The following is a 19,856-nucleotide window of genomic DNA, read 5'->3' on the forward strand; positions in this document are numbered from 1 at the left end:
ATCATCCGGGGTGTTATCCAGTGCACCTGACCTCTGCCACTGAAATGAAATGTCCTCCTCTGGATAATGATTTCAATCTCATAAATATTTTTAAAGCCCGAGGCAGTGATGGTAAGTGATGTTTTCTTAGAGTTTTGTGTCTACAAATAAACGTAAATGATATCTTTATCTAAAATCTACACGAAATGACTGTCTCTCATCCACAGGCTTGCTCTGAGCACTCTCGGGCTGAGACCGCAGGTGATATACATCTCCTGTCCTGGGTTAAAAAAGGGTTTTACTTACCCTCTGCATAGCAGTTTTTTTACCACTTTATTGGGAGAAATTTGAACTTCAAAGAAATAATAATAAAATAGCTATAAAGGATGCCTCAGGACTTCCTGGCTCTTCCTGAGTCCTGCAATGCAGATGGTGTAGACACAAATAGGTGACAGGAAGTAAGAGGAGCAGGAGTGGTTCGTTTAGATTGGGTCACTGGTAATCCAAATGGCTTCAGCCGAAGAATTCATGAAACATGACAGTGGGTCGAAAGGAACTCACAGTGACCTTTAAGATCATCTGCACCTCTTCTAATTAAGCATTTGTAGTGCAGCTTCCAACAGACGCAGACCTGGAGCCCCATCCATACCAAGTGCAGATCTGTGTGTGGGATGGTTACTGCCGCTCTCCTAAGGCAATGGGCTGTGACTTGGTACTACCTCAAGTTGGGCTATTAATTTCTATGATCGGTTGATTCTGAAAAGTATTTTTTTTTCTGTGAGACAAAAAGGATACAATTGCCTGCTATCATTAAATGCACCTTCACGTTTGACCAAGATGTAAATAGATTGTGAATTTAATGAGGAACTAGAGAACCTAACACACACACACACACACACACACATACACACACACACACACATACACACACACACACACACACACAAATAGAAAAAGCTTGCTATCATGATAATAGCGTAACAATGACTATAATAGCAGTCTTAAAATATAACTGTATGCTAGCCACTGTGTCAAACATTTCATACCTAGCCCTACAAAATCTTGCAAGGAAAATATAATTGCTCCTTGTACAGAAATGGACACACATTCAAAGAACTTAAATCATCCAGAATGAATTTGTATGTAGAAGTTATAACTCCACAGTCCTATTTAGACAAGTCAGGAATTCTTGCCCTCTTTGATAGGCAGTTCAGAATTCCTTCCAGGATAATATCTAGTGGAAACCATCTCTCTTTATGTAAGGCTCCTCAAATATTCACCCTCCCATCTCCCTGCCAGCCTTTTCGATTTCTCTTGGAAAATGGGAGCTAGGATTTAAACCCAAGGTTCTGCCTCATATCTGGAGCATCGCAGTAGTTCATAAATGATAAAAGGAAGAACCTGTTGTCCCTAAATACTATAATTTTTCACTAGAAAAAAACAAGACCCAAGCCCTCCCTGCAACAAGAAACAATGCTATTAGCCTGTCTTATGACGGTCAAATTTACACCAATAGAGCATATACAAAAATGAAATTATTTAAATGAGGTGCTCATATTTTACTGAATAAAAGAATTAATACCCCACCTTATTCCTAGAACAGATTCAGGGTTAATATCTGGGCTTAATTGTATCATGCAATGGAAATCCATGTTCTGTGGCTGACTCAGTCAGTGTGTATAAATTTTGGAGTTGATCTGCTTTGGAATTGGCTCAGCAGGTTTCCAGGATTGGAGGTTTCTAATAGTGTTTCCTATAGCATGTGACGTCAGGAAGAAGCTACAGATCACTAGCACTTTGTAGTTTCAAGTAGCAGAGGAGGAAAGAGTTAAAAGGTTTGAGTTTGAGGAGGGCAGCAGAGGGGTGCACGCAGGGCACATTTTGCATTTTAAACATTGATATTTGTTCCTTGTTGTGCAGTTATATATATAAAAACAGAATTTTCCCTCCACCCCCAATGTGTTCATGTATTTTTTTTTTGAAGAAATAAAATAAAGGCCACTGAAAATATTTGTGGCCCTTTGGGAGAACTTTTATATTGGGTTTTATACTGGGGGCATTTTATCTGTCTCAAAGCTCTGGAGCAGAGTATATGTCCTTCTCAAAGTGTGGAGAGGTCAGAGATGGAGAAGTACCAACCTTCGAGGAATCCAGACCAGTGTGAGCAGGATACAATGGGCACATCTAACAGGTTTGGGTGGCCACCAAGGCATCTAGGAATGCTATCCACGACTCTTCTAGCTTAGTGAGAAGATGCTCCCTAAAGGACTAGACAAATGGTCTCAGATCTGTCCTTAGGCGAGGCAGGCCTCAAGAAAGTATAGCTGCAGGGACGGGCACACAACTGTTTACAAACACCCATGACAATTATGTTCTCCCTCTCGCCATGTTAGTATTGACTTCAGTCATACATCTAGTAGGATCACTTCGCCGATTAGGAAGAACAGGCATGGTGGGCACTTTAATTTTGAAGATGAGAAAACCGAGATAAAGGAGATTGAAATGAATTTCCTGGGATTATAGAGGTAGTAACCCACAGACAATATATAGAGAACACTAACTGAAAGAATAGGATACAGAGAGGGCTTTTCTCAGTCACACATGACTTAGATTTTTTTTTTTTTTTTGCTAGCTCCATGACCATTTCTGAGTCCTTGAACTCAGGGAAACCCTTGGTTCCTCATATTTAAAAAAAGGGATGGAATCATTATTAGTTATAAAGCATGCAAATTGCTTAGAAAAGTGCACGCCTTTTATGAGTATCAGTAAGTGATATATGCTACCATTATCGTGGTGTTTCCCCCACTCTGCTCTTCCATCCTGATAAATGTGTCTGCTATTAACATCACACCAGACAGAAGCTAAAGCCAGCACAGGGGAAAGCGGTGTCTTAATGGCTGAAGAAAGAGTGGTGGGTTCTTGCAAAGACATAGAGAAAAGTCTCTGACTACATAATATGACCCCACACATAAGTAACTGAATGCAGAGACTTAATTGAAACGTAAAAGAATAATCATGGGAGATCAGCATAAACAAAAGCGGTTCAGGCAAAGAGGGGCATATGTTACACAGGACTAAGGAAGATGGTGAAGGCGCCTCAGCAGTCTGTGGAGTTAGACCTTCCAGCCCTCAGAAAACAAACAACGCAAGTAAGGGGGAGGAGTCCCGAGGGTTAAGTCCAGAATCAGGTTTGAAACATTTCCTTTCACTACCTATCTTCTTACGAATCTATTACTCCTCTGAATTATTTAATTAGCTGTTGTGATTGTTAATCTTGATTGCAACCTGGGAGCTGTGGCTGTTTTCCCAGAGAGATTTAACAGAATGTGGGCAGCATTGTTTCACGGACTGGGTCCAGACTGAAGAAGAGAAGTGAGTAAACACTCAGGATTCATCACTTCGTGCTTCTTGACTTGGAGTACCGTGTGGCTAGCTGCCTGACACCTCTGCCACCTCTCCTCCCTGTAGTGATGGGCTACGCCTGTCAATTGTGAGCCCAAATCCTTTAAGTTACTTCCGTCAGGAATTTTGTCAGGACAGCTGGAAAAGTAACAGGTTGCTGTAGATAAACCACAGTTGTGTTCGGTTCCTCCTGGCACTGTCACGGGAACAGGCACGACACAGGACACATTCAGAAATGGACCCTTGTTTTGGTTCCAATGATTTTTCACACTGGCTCCTCCCTTCCCTTCAGGAGAAAATACAGATTGACATTGTTTCTTCTATAATTAAAATATCCAGACACCCTCTGTTCTTCCCTATTCTGGGCCCTGGAAGGGTCACAGATGTGGGTGGGGTCAGGCGTCTACTCTACCACATAGTCTGCTGAGCCTTGATGAATGGGATCACTCACACAACAGGAGAGTACGGTGGGAAGGGAGACAGCTCAGATGTACTTTATCTGTCCATAGGAATCTAGTCACCTACGAAGGATAGTTACAAAACAGGTCCGACCTGATTACTGGTTTGCATAAACGCTACAATGTCTTTAAGTAGGTTATTTTTTTTTGCATGTTCTATTGAGCTTCTTCTCTTGAGATAAAAATCATTGTAGATTCCGACTTGGTACACAAATCCAATTTGAGGATTTTTATTAAAGACTGAGCATGAAGTCAGTCATGGTGGTCCACACTAATTTTGCAAGCATTCTAGGAGGCAAGGGAAGGGACATTGCCATGAATCTGAGGCCACCATGGGCTACACAGTGAATTTGAGGTGCTATTTGCATACATATCAAGATAGTATTTTTAAAAAATATTTAAAAAATGAGATAACAAAGAAACTCCAAAGGGGGAAGGACAGATGAAAACACATGGAGAAATTCGCATGAACAGAAGGGAAGGCAAGAGCTGTAAGCAGCCTACAAAAGTTAGGGAAGCGACACGGATAGGTCCTTCACGGTTGCAGAAGATGCCAACCCTCCCAACACCTTTATCCCAGACTTCTGGTTGTGAGAACAGTGGGGATATAAATTTCAGTTGCTTTAAGCCATCAACTTGGTCATGATTTGTTACATTGGATCAAAAAAAATATATAAAATCCATTTGCCATCTAGAGACAGGTGCTATGATATCATGCTTCATTACCTGGGCCCATTCTCAGGTGTGAACTGAATACACAACCTCTCCATGTCCTGTGCCCGTAGGGGCCCCGATTCAGTGGCAGCTCTTCCTCACTTCCTCTTCCTGTCCTTGTCTTTGCCTTACCCCCTTTTTCTTCTCCTGGTCTGCACTCACTTGTCAGAAGTTCGAGATCTCATCCATCAATTCCCTTAAACTGAGGGGAACAAGCGGCCTGGCTCCAAGTGGTACGTTTGAACTCTGCATTTACTTGATTGCTGCCATAGCAAAATCCCACAGATGGGGAGGCTTCAGCACAGCAGTTTGTTTCCTTGCTCGTCTAGGGGCCAAAAGTCCAAGATGAAGGTGTTGGCAGGTTTGCTTCTCCTGAGGCTTGCCACTTGGCTGGCAGATGGTCCCTTCCACTCTGTCCTCACACAACCTTTTCCCATTCCAACGACCTTATTTTAACTAATCAACTCCTTCTGAGACTTAACTTTACATTTGTGTATATTTTAAACTATGGAGGCTGAGGATTTCAATACACAAAATTTGAAGGAATACTATTTGTGTATATAAACGTTGCCTTCTGAGGTAGAGGGTTGGTAACCATCTTCCTGACTTCTTGTAGTCACTGGGCTCATGCCATGCTGACATGACCACAACAGGATTTCCTTCAAGAGACTCACCCCCTAAACATCATTATCAATCTCTAGTGCTTGTAATCAGTCCAGGAATTAGGAGCCCTCTTTTTTTGAGTGTTTGTAACTGGGTCTAGCATCATAAAAACGATTTTCATGTTGGTGCTGTTGAGTTTGCATTTGACCATCTGCTCCATGGTCATGGGATTACTTATATTTATGTTTCTCAACTAAATATTCAATAGTTCTTAGTATCATTCCTCCTCTTATTTTTTTTTACTTATCTCAGTTCATCAAAATAATATTTATTAAAAAGTTTCTTGTATGTACTGTTAAGAACAATGAAGAGTTAAGAATAAGAGGGGAAGAAAGTACACTAAACTAAGTGATTTCTATAATTTCTATAATTTGATAGTCTGCCAATTACTCACCTAATCTCTGATCTCAATAAATACCTATTTTAATTTCTTCAATTTTAGTGATAGTTTGTTATTTTTTTAAGAGATGACATTGTAACTAGACTTTCGTTATAGATGTGTGTATATATCTGTGTTTGTGCATGCCTGCACGTGTGTGTGTGTGTGTGTGTGTGTGTGTGTGTGTGTGGATTGGGGACATAGGAGGACAATGACAGATCTCAGGTGAATACTTGTCTTATCCAATATTTGCTTGCACAATACTCGAGAAGAGTTTGGGACATTGTATCTCATTAAGTAAGGATACGGAATTGTCTTTTTTTTTATATATATATATATAGGTGGTCACCCGTAATTCAGAAGATACAAACTTAGGGACCAAACTGAACTGTACCCCTCCACATCTGTACAGTTTTACAAAGGCACAGCGATGACTGAGCTTGAGTATTTTAGAAGCAAATTCATTTTCATGCATGGGCTACAGTCTGGTCTGGGAAAGACTGAAGAACTTCATTTCTTACCAAAAGCACCTTGAGGGTACCACTTGTCTAGGACAACTCCTAGTTACGAGGGTTCTTGAAATACTGGGTTGATTGCACAATTGTAGTATGGTGTCTTGTAGTGTAGTTATCTCTCTCTCAGCAACAGTGTGAGATACAGACAAATCCTATCTCTCTTTCAAAAGAGAGACTTCTAAAAGTCTGTGCAATGAACTCTCCAAATGGAGAAAAGTCCATTTTACTTATCTATCTTCATGTGGGTGTCCAGTATGTGTAAATTAGGTTATATGTATGTGGTATATACACATGTATGTGTGCGAATCCATTTGCCTGTGTGTACATGATTGGTCAGTCAGTGGAGGATGTTGGGAGTCCTGCTCTGTCATGCTCCACCTTATTCCTTTGAGACGAGGTCTCTCTCTATACTGGACCATTTTCATCTAGGCTGGTTAGTGAGCCCACTTTTTTACATGGATGTAGGGATCTAAGTTCAGGGCCCAATGCTTGTGTCACAAGGGCCCTTACCTACTCCATCAACTCCCCAGACCTTGGCTATTTGCTTTTGAGACAAAGTCTTTCTATGTAGTTCTGGCTGAAACTTGTACTCAGTGGTATAGCCCAAGCTTGGCCATAAATCCCTGACATATTCCAAGTTCTGGGAGTGCAGGTATGATTTATCTTGCCTGGCCAGAAAGTAGGTTTAAAAACGTATAATCTCTCCGGAGTGGTTAGATTTCCATTTTTGTATTTTCTTAAGACAGTTTCAGCATAATTTTCCTTAAAAGCGTTTGTCTTAATTTCCTATTTAATGTATGAATTAGTTAGAACTTTAAATGGTGTTCTGTGTGGATATATTGAGGAAGGTGCATTGCAGGTTTTATGACTATTTTTTGTTTGTTTTTCTTCTTTATTTCCTTTGTTCAGTTTTATTTTCCTCTAGTTATCATAACTCTTATTTGAAAATGTTTTTGTTGCATAACAGTTTGATTTTATGTGTGTAAATGGCACATGTATACCCCCATACTCATGAGTGTGTACACACATACACACATGCACAAATTCACTCAAGTATGGGCACACCTATATACAGTAGAGAACAACATAATCAAGTCTCTGCCAGTTTTTGTGAGACCCTCTTGTGTGTTAGTAGAATTTTCAAAATACCACTGTATTTTAAAACTCTATTGTTAGATTCATAAAAATTCTTGCCTTCCATGTTGTTTTGATTTACTATAACTTATTCATACGAAATATCACTATATATCAAATGTAATGGCTTTTGCATTTGTTGTTAGATATCATTAATGTTACTTAACCTACTTTAGTTTGGCTAGTTTTTGTTACATTTTCTCTTAATGTTTACTCTTGTTAAAACTAAACTATTTATCAAAATTATAGATTTTTTTCATTACCATTGTTTCAACTTTTTCCTGACAATTTCCTCTCTTATGTTCTAAAATGTCATAGATTCTTTTTTTCTTTCATTTATATTTTGCTTTAATCCCTTTCCATCTAGAGAGGTGTTTCCCCATGGAGGTGCTGTTGGCACCATACCTGGCTATGCTCACGTATATAGTACCTGCTTCATTTTGGCAGGCCTCCTTATTGTCTCTGCCACTAGATATCAGTGGCACCCCAGTTGTTGGGGAACCCAGAAGCTCATTTGTGCATTTTGCTTGCCTTCCATGGTTTCATACCGTGCTGAACTACAAACAGTGCTCATCCTTTGGAATCTATTCTTTAATTTGTTTTCTTTAACCCTTTGCTTTTATCCTTGTAACGTCTGTACGTGGTAGTACTGCATAGTGCAGCGAGGACTGGATGCTGCTCAGCAAGAGAAGGAGCTTTGCACCACTTCTCTATAGCTTTTATTTGTGGCCTAAGGCCTATGCCTTTTCAGTTTGTCAACGCTTATTTTAGTAGTATTTACATCCCTGTTCCCAAATGGCATACGTTTATGAGGACTACTTAATTTTCTGTTGACTGTAAAACATTGACTTCTTATTATCCAAGGTGAGCTTTTGTTTTTCAGTTGGTTTGCAAACAGACTATATTATACTCATAAAGCCAACACCTCTATTCTTCTAATTTGGTCAAAGAACAAATTTTGTTTAAAGTATTGCTTCATTTTTACATTGACTGTGCAAACTTAGTAACCAATGCTCTATGATTACGTTTCTTAAAACAGGTTTTGCTTTTTCTGAGAGTTGATAATTCTCTGATGTTACTGTTCATTTCCTTTTGTGGAATCCTTTCAGTGATTCATTTCCACACTACCTGACAGAAATGCCGATTGCATCTCAATATTTTCAAACATACTACATATCAATTCATTTTATTTTTACTTTGCTCTTGGAAGCATTCTTTCTAGAACCCTCCATACTCTCATAATATGATAAAGAAGTGTGTCCTGTGTGATATCGTCATTGACCCTGTGTCTCTGAACACAGAGCCCTTCTGGGTCAGCTTGTGTTGCCAGGTCCTGCTTTTAGATTAAGCAATGATTAATTACCACTGCTTTGGAGCTCCACACAAAATGGTTATGCCTAATGTACTTAGAGGATTCTATTTTTAAAATTAAACATTATATTTTGCAACTGAATAACTTATACTGGCAATTAGTCGGCTTTTCTGGCATTTTTCATCTTTGAACTAGATCATAACTTGCCTACAAATATGAAGATAACTTCTGCACATTCTTTAAGCATTAAAGCAGTAAATATCGGCATTCTTTGTGTGAAGTTTGACACGTGGAGATCATTTTACTTAGCACATACTATAGTCATATATAATGTTTATTACTGGAGAGACAGATGAATCAAGAAAATATGGACCCTGCCTGGGTTAGATCTCAAAGTGCAGGAGGCAAAGATGTTAAAAAGTAAGTCTGGTCCTATGTGTTATTTGTATCCTAGGTGTTTAGCAGGGTATAATTATGGGAAAAAAGGATTAATCCTGAAAAGAATGGTATAGTGAGGGCACTTTTGGATGCTGGAGGAAGGAGATATAGATGATGCACTTGCATACATAGCTTTTGTTTTCTTTCTACTTGAGACTGTTTCTTTTGTGAATAGGACAGAGGCTTTCACAGATCTTTTATTTCTCAAAGGATGTTGATGTAGCAATAGTAACAACACCCTGGTGCCTGGTGCCATCTATAATCATATCTTACAGGTCAGGAAGCCTAAGACCTCACAAGAGCAACCATCCTAGCCACAACATGCATTCTTTCCTTTCCTTTCCTTTCCTTTCCTTTCCTTTCCTTTCCTTTCCTTTCCTTTCCTTTCCTTTCCTTTCCTTTCCTTTCCTTTCCTTTTCTTTCCTTTTTTTTTTTTGAGACAAGGTTTCTTTGTGTAACTTTGGAACCTATCCTGGAATTCGCTTAAACTCACAGGGACCCACGTGCTCCTGCCCCCCGAGTGCTGAAACTAAAGGTGCGCACCACCACTGCCCAGCCATCAGCATCCATTCTTAATTACACAGGCGTATGCAAATATCAACGTTTAGAGCATTTCCTACACGTCCACTATGATATAAAGAACACGTGACAGAAAGAAGCTAAATCCCTGAACTGAACCTGCATTTGGATATGTAGTTATTGCTCATTGACTCGAGCCTTAGAATAGGATGAGGAGAGCTAGCATCTTCAGCAGGTAGTGAAATCCATCATGTTCGCTGGTGTACTGACCAGTTGAGATGACCTGGAAAGTCTGTGTAAAGTAGTCCCTGTGCTTCTGTAATACAGAGATGTTAGGAGGCTCATAAACCAGAGAAAGCATAGAGGCTTGCTCATACCTAGCTGCAGAACATCTGCAATTTCTGTAATACTTTGCAGCCTTGGATGTCACTGATGTTAAATATCAAAATTTTAAATAAATTTTTATTTCATCTTATTCATTTATTGTTTGTATGCATGTGCTATTAGTTACTTTTCTTTATCTGCAATAAAACACCATGACCAGAGTAACTTACAGAAGAAAGAGATTTCTTGGGCTTATGGTTTCAGAGGGCTAGAGTTCATGGAGACAGATCAAAGGCAGCAGGCTTCAGGAGTAGAAAGCTGAGGGCTCACATCATGAAGTGCAAGCATGGCAGACGGAGCAAGCTTGAAATGGCAAAGGTTTTTAAACCCTCAAAGCTCATCTCCAGGGACATACTTCTTCCAAAGGTCATCTCTCCTAAATCTCCCAAACAGTCTCATCAAAATGGGAACCAAGTGTTCAAAAGCCTTGAAAACTTGTAGGGTACATTCTCATTGTGTGTATAAGTTATGTATGTGTGTATATGTGTAGATAGGAGTTCTGTCTCTTCTATCATGTGGGTCTTGAAGGATTGAACGCATCCCTTCAGGTTTGGCAGTACATGTGTCTACCATTTCAGAGACTCAATATTGCCAATTTTTGTTGAAATTCCTTGTTATTCCTTTCTTTTCTTTTTCTTTTTTTCTTTCTGTTTTTTTTTTTTTTCTCTCAAGACAGGGTTTCTCTGTGTAGCTTTGGAGCCTATCCTGAAGCTAGCTCTTGTATCCCAGGCTGGCCTCAAACTCATATAGATCCGCCAGCCTTGGCTTCCTGAGTGCTAAGATTAAAGGCATGCACCACCACTGCTCAGCTGAAATTCCTTATATTTCTTAATAGGATGGAAATTCAAAAGACAGTTTTGTTTTCTTCCAAATGAATAATGAATAAATAGCATTTCTCACTGAGAATATTACAGCATTGCTAGCTGATGCTTGGGCTTGTAAAAGCTCCTTTCTCTAGGCACTGTAAGAACTACATGGGAAACGTGAATCACTCTCTCCTTATTAGCTGCGGTGAGGACTGACACTCACCATCCAACAGACACAAGCCAGCATGTGTTCTCTTGTGTCAGTCACATGACTCCCAGTGACAATGTCAACTCGTGAGCATGCACTTTTGACTTTCACCTCATGTTTTCACAGAGGTTGACAACTCTATCTTCATGAAGCCAATATTTGTATGATAGCAACAAAACTGTGAGTTTCTCAGAATAGCGTGGATACTTCATGCTGCATGAAGCTAATTCACAAAGGAGGATTTTATATTTTTCCATACTCTCCCCAGTAATAAATAATAAAGCCAGGAGTTTGCTATAGACAAATTGACATATCACATTGCAATACTCGTTGGTATCTGCTGGAAAAGTCACTCAGTCTCTATGTGTCCTGGTTTTGCTATCTTTATTTTGAAGAATATCCATACTTGTAAGGATTATCATGAGGAATAAAAAATGTAATAAAAATAAGATATCGCTATAGGGTTGATCCAAAACTAATACTTAACAAAAGACATGTTATAAACAACAAAATGTATTATAAAGTTTGTGTTGCTAAATTCACAACAGTTGAAATAAAATTTATAATTTATGTATATTAAATAAAAATATAATTTAATTCTCACCATATTTTCACAACTCTGTCCATTACTGTCTCTTGTGAATTTTACATTTATTAACTGTTTTGTTTCTTTGTGGCTTTACCATAGGAAACTACTATACTATATTATACTATACTATACTATACTATACTATACTATAGCTAACAATCTGTTACTCGTCACTAATCTTATACAGAGAAAATGTGTCTTATATACACTTAAAATTTGCTTATCTTGTCTTACTTATATTAGGGATATATATGCATATATATGAATATACACACTTATATTAGAAATCTTCTGTATTAGGTTTCCACACTACTAGACAGACCTTAATTTAAGCTGTCTCTCCCCATATTCCTTGTCCCACTGTCCTCTCACTCACCCCATTTAATTCTCTTTCCTAGGTAGATCTATCCGTCCCCCCAGTCTCTTATTCTGTACTTAGCCTTCATTGTTCTACAGATTGTAGCTTGCATATCATTGATTTATCAGCTAATATCCACCATATGAGTGAATACACACCATATATTTGTCTTTCTGGATCTGGATTTTACCTCATTCAGTACGATTTTTTTCCTCTAGATCCATTATTTTCCTATGAATTTCATGTTTAAATAGCTGAGTAGTATCCGACATCTAAATGTATGGTATTTTCTTTACCCTTTCATCTGTTGAGGGACATCTAGGTTGTTTCCCAAATCTGGCAGTTGTGAATAGAGTAGCAATGAACAAAGCTGAGCAAGTGTCTCTGTGGTTGGATGAAGCATCCTTTGGGTGGACGCCCAAGAGTGGTATAGCTGAGTCATGAGGTAGAACAATTTCCATTTTCCTGAGGAACCACTACACAGATTTTCATGGGCTGTATAAGTTGCGCTCCCACCAGCAATGGATGCACTTTTCTCTTATTCTACATCTTAACCAGCCTGTGCAGCTGTCTGAGGCCTTGTAGATGTTCATGGTCCATGCTGTCACCAAGAGCCATGTTTTTGTTTGTGGTCCTACTCCAGCCAGGGTCTGTGTTGGTATCTAAGGCCTGTGATACCACCAAAGGCCATGCAGATGTTTGTGGTCTGTGCTGACACCTGAAGCCATGTTGATGTCCTAGGGTCACACTGTCACTGGTGGCCATGCTGATCTTCATGGTCTGTGCTGCCCCCTGAAGCCATTTGATGTCTGTGGTCCATCTTTACTCTTTGCTTTTAACTTGTTCCATCTGTCTTTTATTTTCCTCCTACTTTTTTTTTTGACTTTTTTAGGTTACATTTTATGATCTCATTTCATATTCTTTGTAGGTATATTAGCTATAATTCCTTATTTTGTTACTTTACTGTCTCCTTTAGGGATTCTTACAGTATATATCTTTTGGACCTGTCACTATCAAATGATATTATACCACTTGATGTATAATCCAAACTTCTTAACTACAGCCAGTTCCTACTTCTCCTTTTCTGATTTTCACACTAATGTTGAAATACCATTCACACCTATATATGTTAGAACCTTTATAAAAGCCTGAGTCATTATTCACCCAGTGCCTCTAAACCACTCTCCGCACTTTGTCTTCTTACTTTCTGTGAGATGAATACTGCATTTAAAATATATTTTCTCATTTAAGCCAAAAGCTATAGGTCCTTAAAACATGGTTAAGAGTATATGGTCCACTTGGGAGTGTTACAGGCATGGTTTCAGACCGGACACAATGCATTAGTGGAAACTGAGTTATTGATGTCACCCAATCAGCAGCTTGTGTGTTGGAACTCTAGTAAGTGCTGCCTACTCTCTGTTCCTTCCAAATCTCCCATTGCTAATTCTCAGTTCAAAGCTTATTTTCTCATAAATGCACTATATATTTTGACATGTCTCATCTGTATCATGTGTATCGAATGAGCTGGTCCTCTTTAGGATCTTTTCTTCTTTGTGATTGTTAAAGCTTCTTTGAGTCATGTTAGATGGACCATGTCTCAGAAATGTACCTTTTAGCCTTTATACATATAAAGTGCTGTGGTACGGGGTAGTCTTTCTCATTATTCCGACACATTATGACTAAGATCAGAATTATCTCCTGGAAAGACCTGAACTTCAAAGATCCAGATACAAATGGCACATTTACTACTAATGATAATGATCTTAAGAAAATATTAGTGATGGGAGCCTATCCTTCATTGGTCCACGATTTATGTTATGATTCATGAGCTGTTGGTTAAACACAGCCAATATTAAAAATTAAGTTACATAAACTCATAAGTATATAATTCATAGTAAAGCTAAGCCAATAAACAGCATATAAAATATAAGTCAGAACCTGTATTTTACTATTATTTATGCTGTGAATGGTATGTGGCTTTCTTTGCATAGAGAAGTTTAATGTGTTTCCTACTGCTCATTTTTCCCAGCCCTGAATTGTATGTTACCATGTAGATTGCTTGCAACTGGCCACAGTAAAGGTTTTGACATCACAGGTATAGGCGCATGTGACAACTCAGTGTTTGATTTGTCTTTTTGTGTGTGGTCTAGGCTTCAGTGAGTGATAGAGAAAGTGTTAGGAACACAGCTGGAAGTCAAGTCTTTCCTGTCTGTGGCTGGCACAGGGTGAGGAGCACAGAGCACTGAGGAAATAGTAGTCTGCTGTGTAAAATGCTTATTGAACCTAGGAAAGAAATGCAGGTGTCACGGACAAACAAGTCAAGTTCTGAAACGTCTTTCTTGCTTCCTTTTCATTTTGTCTGTAGGCGTTACTAAGGAACTCCATGAGAGCCCTGAATAAATTCCCACAAGATTTGTCTGTTCCTTTAACTAAATACCAATCAATAGTCATGAGAGAATTCATAGTTTTGTCAGGTTGCAACCACAGGAGGCTATAGATATAAGAATTTGACAAAATAAGTTTGTGACCAGAAACTTACTATAAGGGACACTGTGTGTTATGATTTGTGAAGCGAATGCACATGTCCATTCATAATATGCTTCCACATGTTTCTAAGCACAGCCAACAACAAAATATTAACCAGCACCACACTGCTTGAATTCTCTCAGAGTAAGACTCTATATTTATTAAGTCAAGAGGTCAATCAATAAGAATGATACTAGAAATTTTTATGTTCATGTTTGTGCCTGTTACACACTAGAATAAAACACCAGCAGCCTTTTACCCACCCCAAATCCATAGATGGACATGACAGGGTGACATTGGAGTCTTTGTGTAGTTATTAGTACCTTACCCTGATATGTCCAGTCACTTTTTGCTTTGGTCAGACTCCTCCCTTTAGCGTTTTTTTCTGTTTCCTCTTAGTCACCTCTCATCATTTCTTTTATTAGCAATGTTCTGCTTTTGACAGGCTGGGCACTGCGATCGATTTTGTTAGAACTGTTCACAAAATATGAGTCCATAGATTCCCAGTGAGGACCAGAGAGGGTCCTTGTCACTGCTACTGATGACTATACTCTAGCTGTTAACGCTTTCTTATGGCGACATTACAATGAAATATTTTAGGTTTGTAAAAGGGATTATAGGTTATATAGCACACATCCACCCATGTATCTTCCATCTTGTTTAAGGAGAAACACATAGGGAATAAATATTCTTGAAGGTTCTTGTATTTCTCTCTAATTCCACTTCCCCTTTCCACATCTAAGCAGTAGCCTAAATCAATCATCTAGCTATGTGGTAGACTCAGGATTGATAGCTTGTTTTACAGACACTTAAATATATAAAACATAATGACCCTGATATATATATATATATATATATATATATATATATATATATATATATATTCTTAAACAAATAGATTTCATACTTTAGACCAATTTTAAGTTTATAACATTACCAAACAGGAAAAAACCCCCTCTGACTTCAGCACACACTTGGATAATACATTTTCATTTGTCTTTCCTGCATTTCTGTTAAGGCCAGGGCCTTTACATTAGCGGTTTTACAACTGGTCATTGGAACTGGGTAAGTCCCTCAACCATGTGCACAGTGTAGTCCTCCTGAGAATCACCTTAACTAGGAATAGTGCTCAGTACAAAACATCTATTGAATTAAGAGAAATACAAAAAAAAAAAAAAAAACTTCTTTCAAATACTAGTATCAACAGTAGACAGCTCCTTGTGTCTCCCCACTTACAGCAGTCCGGACCATTAAAGACGTCCCTGTCAGAAGAAAGAAGAATGAGTTCAAGTGTAGCCAGCAGAGATAAGGTCTTCAGACTCTGATGGGCAAGGGCAAGATTGCCCGCCAACACTAGGAGTAATGTTCTCAAGGCAGCAAAGCCTGGAACTCAAAGCTATTCATAAGCTGGGGACTGCCTCTGTTTACCGGCTGAGAGAGTTTTAGATAATGAACCATGAAAGCCTGCTATGCAACAGCACTATGCAATAAGTTTTCATTTGCTCCTAGTCAGCTTCAGGTATCAAGGGCAGTTAAACACATAACCCACTCATGCATGTTATTTTAAAGGCACATTTTAAAGTTATAAATATGGTACATTGAGTTAATGAGGTATGTTTCTTTGGTGACAAATATTTACCTTCCACATATGCCTCTTGGTGTCAAGAGACCGTTTCATTTTTTTCCCCTTTTCTCAGGAGGCTGGGATGCAGATGGAAGAGGCCCTTGTGTCTGGGACACATTCACCCATCAGGGAGGAAAGCGAGTTTTTGAGAACCAGACTGGTGATGTAGCTTGTGGCAGCTACACTCTGTGGGAAGAAGATTTGAAATGTATCAAACAGCTTGGATTGACTCATTACCGCTTCTCTCTTTCCTGGTCACGTCTGTTACCTGATGGGACGACAGGTTTCATCAACCAGAAAGGCAAGTGTTTCTTAAAAATAGAAGGTTGCAGCTTTAATTCAAGGTTATTGCTGCGGTCTGGCATAATTAATCCGGCATGCTGTTCTGCAGGGCAGCTTTGAAATCACAAGTTTTCAGAGTGATTATAGGATACAGTTTTTGAAATGGGTTTGCATTAGCTTTCTCAATAATATTTTGGTTTGCCTGGGCTGTTGAACTCCTCTTTGGAGGAAGGAGGTGTTTGATGGGTATGAAGAAGCCTGGAATAAGGGTTTTATTTATGAAAGATGATTTCTCAGTGAAGGTGAATTTTTAAATACTGTTGTATCAAACTACTTTTTTCAGTGTGTCAACCATGAGGAATTATGAAGACCCCAAGGAACCTGAAAGACTTGGGAGAATTTCACCTGCACCGAACTCCCAGTGACAGCATAGGGCTTAGTTCCCAGGTCCCTGGAGCTCACTTAGTTGAGATGAAGTGTAAAGTATCAGGTCTATCACATGCTGTGTGTAACAGTTCCTCTTGGCATCACTCAGTGACTCAATTGTAGAGATATGAGTGGCGGGGCTGCGTCCCCGGCACCCGGCTGCCCGCATGGCTAGCTTATGCCCGAAATAATTACACAGAAACTGTATTCTTTTAAACACCGCCTGGCCCATTATCTGTAGCCTCTTATTGGCTAGCTCTTACATATTGATCTAACCCATTTCTAATATTCTGTGTAGCTCCACGAGCTGGCTTACCAGGAAAGATCTTAACCTGTGTCTGTCTGGAGTGGGAGAATCATGGCGACTCCCTGACTAAGCTTCTTTCTCCCAGCATTCTCTTCTGTTTACTCCACCCACCTATGTTCTAACCAATAAAATGGGCCAAGGCAGTTTCTTTATTAATAAGAAATCACTCCCACATCACTCAGTTTCTCCATGAATAGAAAAGAATGCTATAAAAGTTTATTTTATAGCATTTTCAGAGAATTGTTAAAGATTATATGAAATAATTTTGTGATTCACATAGTACCTGACATATCATAAACACTTATTAAATGCTAGCTATTCTTCTAATAATGCATAAATAAAAGAAACATTTGCTTATGCATTGGATGGCTTATTTAGGCACTTTAAAACACATTTTCTCTCATTTTCAAACCAATAAGGAAGTCATTATGATCATATCTTATAGATGTGGATGTCCAAGTCCACATATTTGGCAAGTAAACCTGAAGTCTAAATTTAAGATCTAGCTACACTTTATATATATAGCCCTGGAAACTTAGCCTGGGGATCAAATCTGGCCCACCACCTGGTTTTGTAAATAAAGTTTTACTGGAGCACAGCCATGACCATTCATTACACATCATCGATATTGCTTCCCTACTGCAATGGCAAAAGTGAGTAGTTGGGGTACAGAGCATATGGCCTACAAAGTCCAAAATATTAACGATCTAGTTCTTTGTAGGAAACTTTTGCCAACCCCATATTCTACAACATATGGTTCCTAAATACACACCCTTTATGATTAGTTGGTGCCGGAAAAGGGTTCCTACGACTCAGAGAAGAAGTACTAGATGAAGCAAATGAAGTGCACTGAGTGTAAAATGTAGGGAGCATCTCATAAATACAGGATGGGCAATTGCATGATCTGAGAGTGGCTCCCTTCTCTACATCACCAAACATTACACATTCCCAGCGCCTTCATGATGCCATGGGGCTCATATGTATAAGTTACACAAATCCCTAAATGCAACAACTCATTATGCTAGCTCTTGCCCATGCTCTGGAATTTGCAGTGTTTCTCTCCTACAGAGCTGGCAATTTCCTCCATGTGAAATGCATCAACAACCATGGAGGCTTATATAATGCTCTGGACTTTAGGATTGGAGTTCCCCAAATAGGGATAACCAAGATAAGTAGGTCCATCGATAAATTCAGGAGACAGTAACCAAAATGAGGGCCATTGTAGAATTATTGTACATCATTGATTGTTTTTGACTTTGAACAACAGGTGATATGTTGTTCAATTCAAAGATAAACCCATATTTCCTGTCTTCATCACCCAACATCTCTACCTTATTTTTTCTTTGGTACCATGGTACCTTGAGCTCTGACAATTGATTCTGAATGGGCTCAGTGTTTTGCTTCTTTCATCTCACTGGTTGCCAGTTGTAGTCGACGACCTTTGTGCCTTGGCAGATGTGGCAGATGTTAGTCTTCTTCCTTGCTCAGCATTCTCCCAGCCCTCACTTGTTTATTACTGACAATGAGGACTTTTTGATCCATACTAACAGCTTTGCCTGCCTTCTCCCTTTCTGTCCTCTGGTCTTCTTTCCTATAAATACTACACATCAACTTTCCTAAAACTTGGTCTAATTCATAATAGGCTGGTCCATCTCTTGCTAAAACAGAGATTTAAAAATGTACTTCATTCTTTAAAGGCTAAATAAAGAATTTCCTGTTTCTGTATCATTCTAGGTTCTAGTTGACTTAGTTTCAACTCACTTCTGAAGCCTTCTAAGATGCCATTTCCCCTTGTGTATGTGTATTCAATTTTCTAAACACATAAGTTACCACTTATTAAACATACTATGCACCCTTCACATTTGAAAGAATTTGCTAACTTTCTTCATGCTTAGAGTGGCCTTTCCTTAACCCCGAATTACACCTGATTAAGGTCTAACCTTCTGTTCAGGCTGAGCATAAATGCTTCCTTTGCTCTAAAATCTCCATCAATTGAAAACAGAAGATTTCTAATCTGTCTATCTATCTATCTATCTATCTATCTATCTATCTATCTATCTATCTATCTATCTATCTTCTACATATATCTACCTTATTTATCATCTATGCATCTATCTATCTATCTATCTATCTATCTATCTATCTATCTATCTATCAATCATTTATTATCTATCAATCATCTCTATCTATCTATCTATCTATATATCTATCTATCTATCATCTATCCATCTATCTATCATCTACCATCCTACATAGCACTATGCAAAGCTCACAGGCTATTTATCATACTCTTTACTATTAGTGTTGTAATAGCTGTTTATTTAATTCCACTCAGAGTATATTGAGTATGACTTATGCCAAAAAGGCAACACAGATGGAAGGAAATCCCTTGAGTTGCTTACAGTGCAAAGGGCAGATAACTCTGTCTTCAGTGCCTTGTAATTGAGTCTACTTCCTCCTAGACAGGGAATCAGTAAATAGTTCCTTAATTTATTTAGGTCAATAACAATCATAAAAAACACTGAGTTCAGTGATGATCTCCTTTTATTGAGTGTGTAGTATGTGTCAGTCAGTGTCCCAAACACAGCACTTGCTTTTGCAGTTTTGTGTTCTGATTAGGCACATAAGTGAACCTCCCTAATATGGGCCATGGGCATAATGCTGGGTGCAAAAATTCCAAGTTATAACTGAGTTCAGCTTATATCTGACATCAAAATCCTAGTGCTCAGGATTGAGTGCACCAAAAGCCATGCAAAACCACGTGAACTCTGCTATAATTTTGCTTATCAAATAAGTAGATGTTCCATGTTACCAAGACTCTTTTCATTCATGG

At 38.8% G+C, this 19,856-nt stretch overlaps 1 protein-coding gene across 1 annotated transcript in view; it reads left to right on the forward strand.

The window, feature by feature from the left end:
* Nucleotides 1-19,856, forward strand: part of LOC126506494 (cytosolic beta-glucosidase) — a 117,649-nt gene that overhangs the window by 20,814 nt on the left and 76,979 nt on the right. Inside the window, exon 2 of the mRNA XM_050150147.1 lies at nt 16,082-16,309. Within this exon, the coding sequence (XP_050006104.1) occupies nt 16,082-16,309 (228 nt within the window). The remainder of the gene's footprint in view (nt 1-16,081; nt 16,310-19,856) is intronic.

Source organism: Alexandromys fortis, unplaced genomic scaffold, assembly GCF_014885135.2.
Source record: "Alexandromys fortis isolate MF-2015 unplaced genomic scaffold, M_Fortis_MF-2015_v1.1 scaffold_0, whole genome shotgun sequence".
NCBI classification, from domain to species: Eukaryota; Metazoa; Chordata; class Mammalia; order Rodentia; family Cricetidae; genus Alexandromys; species Alexandromys fortis.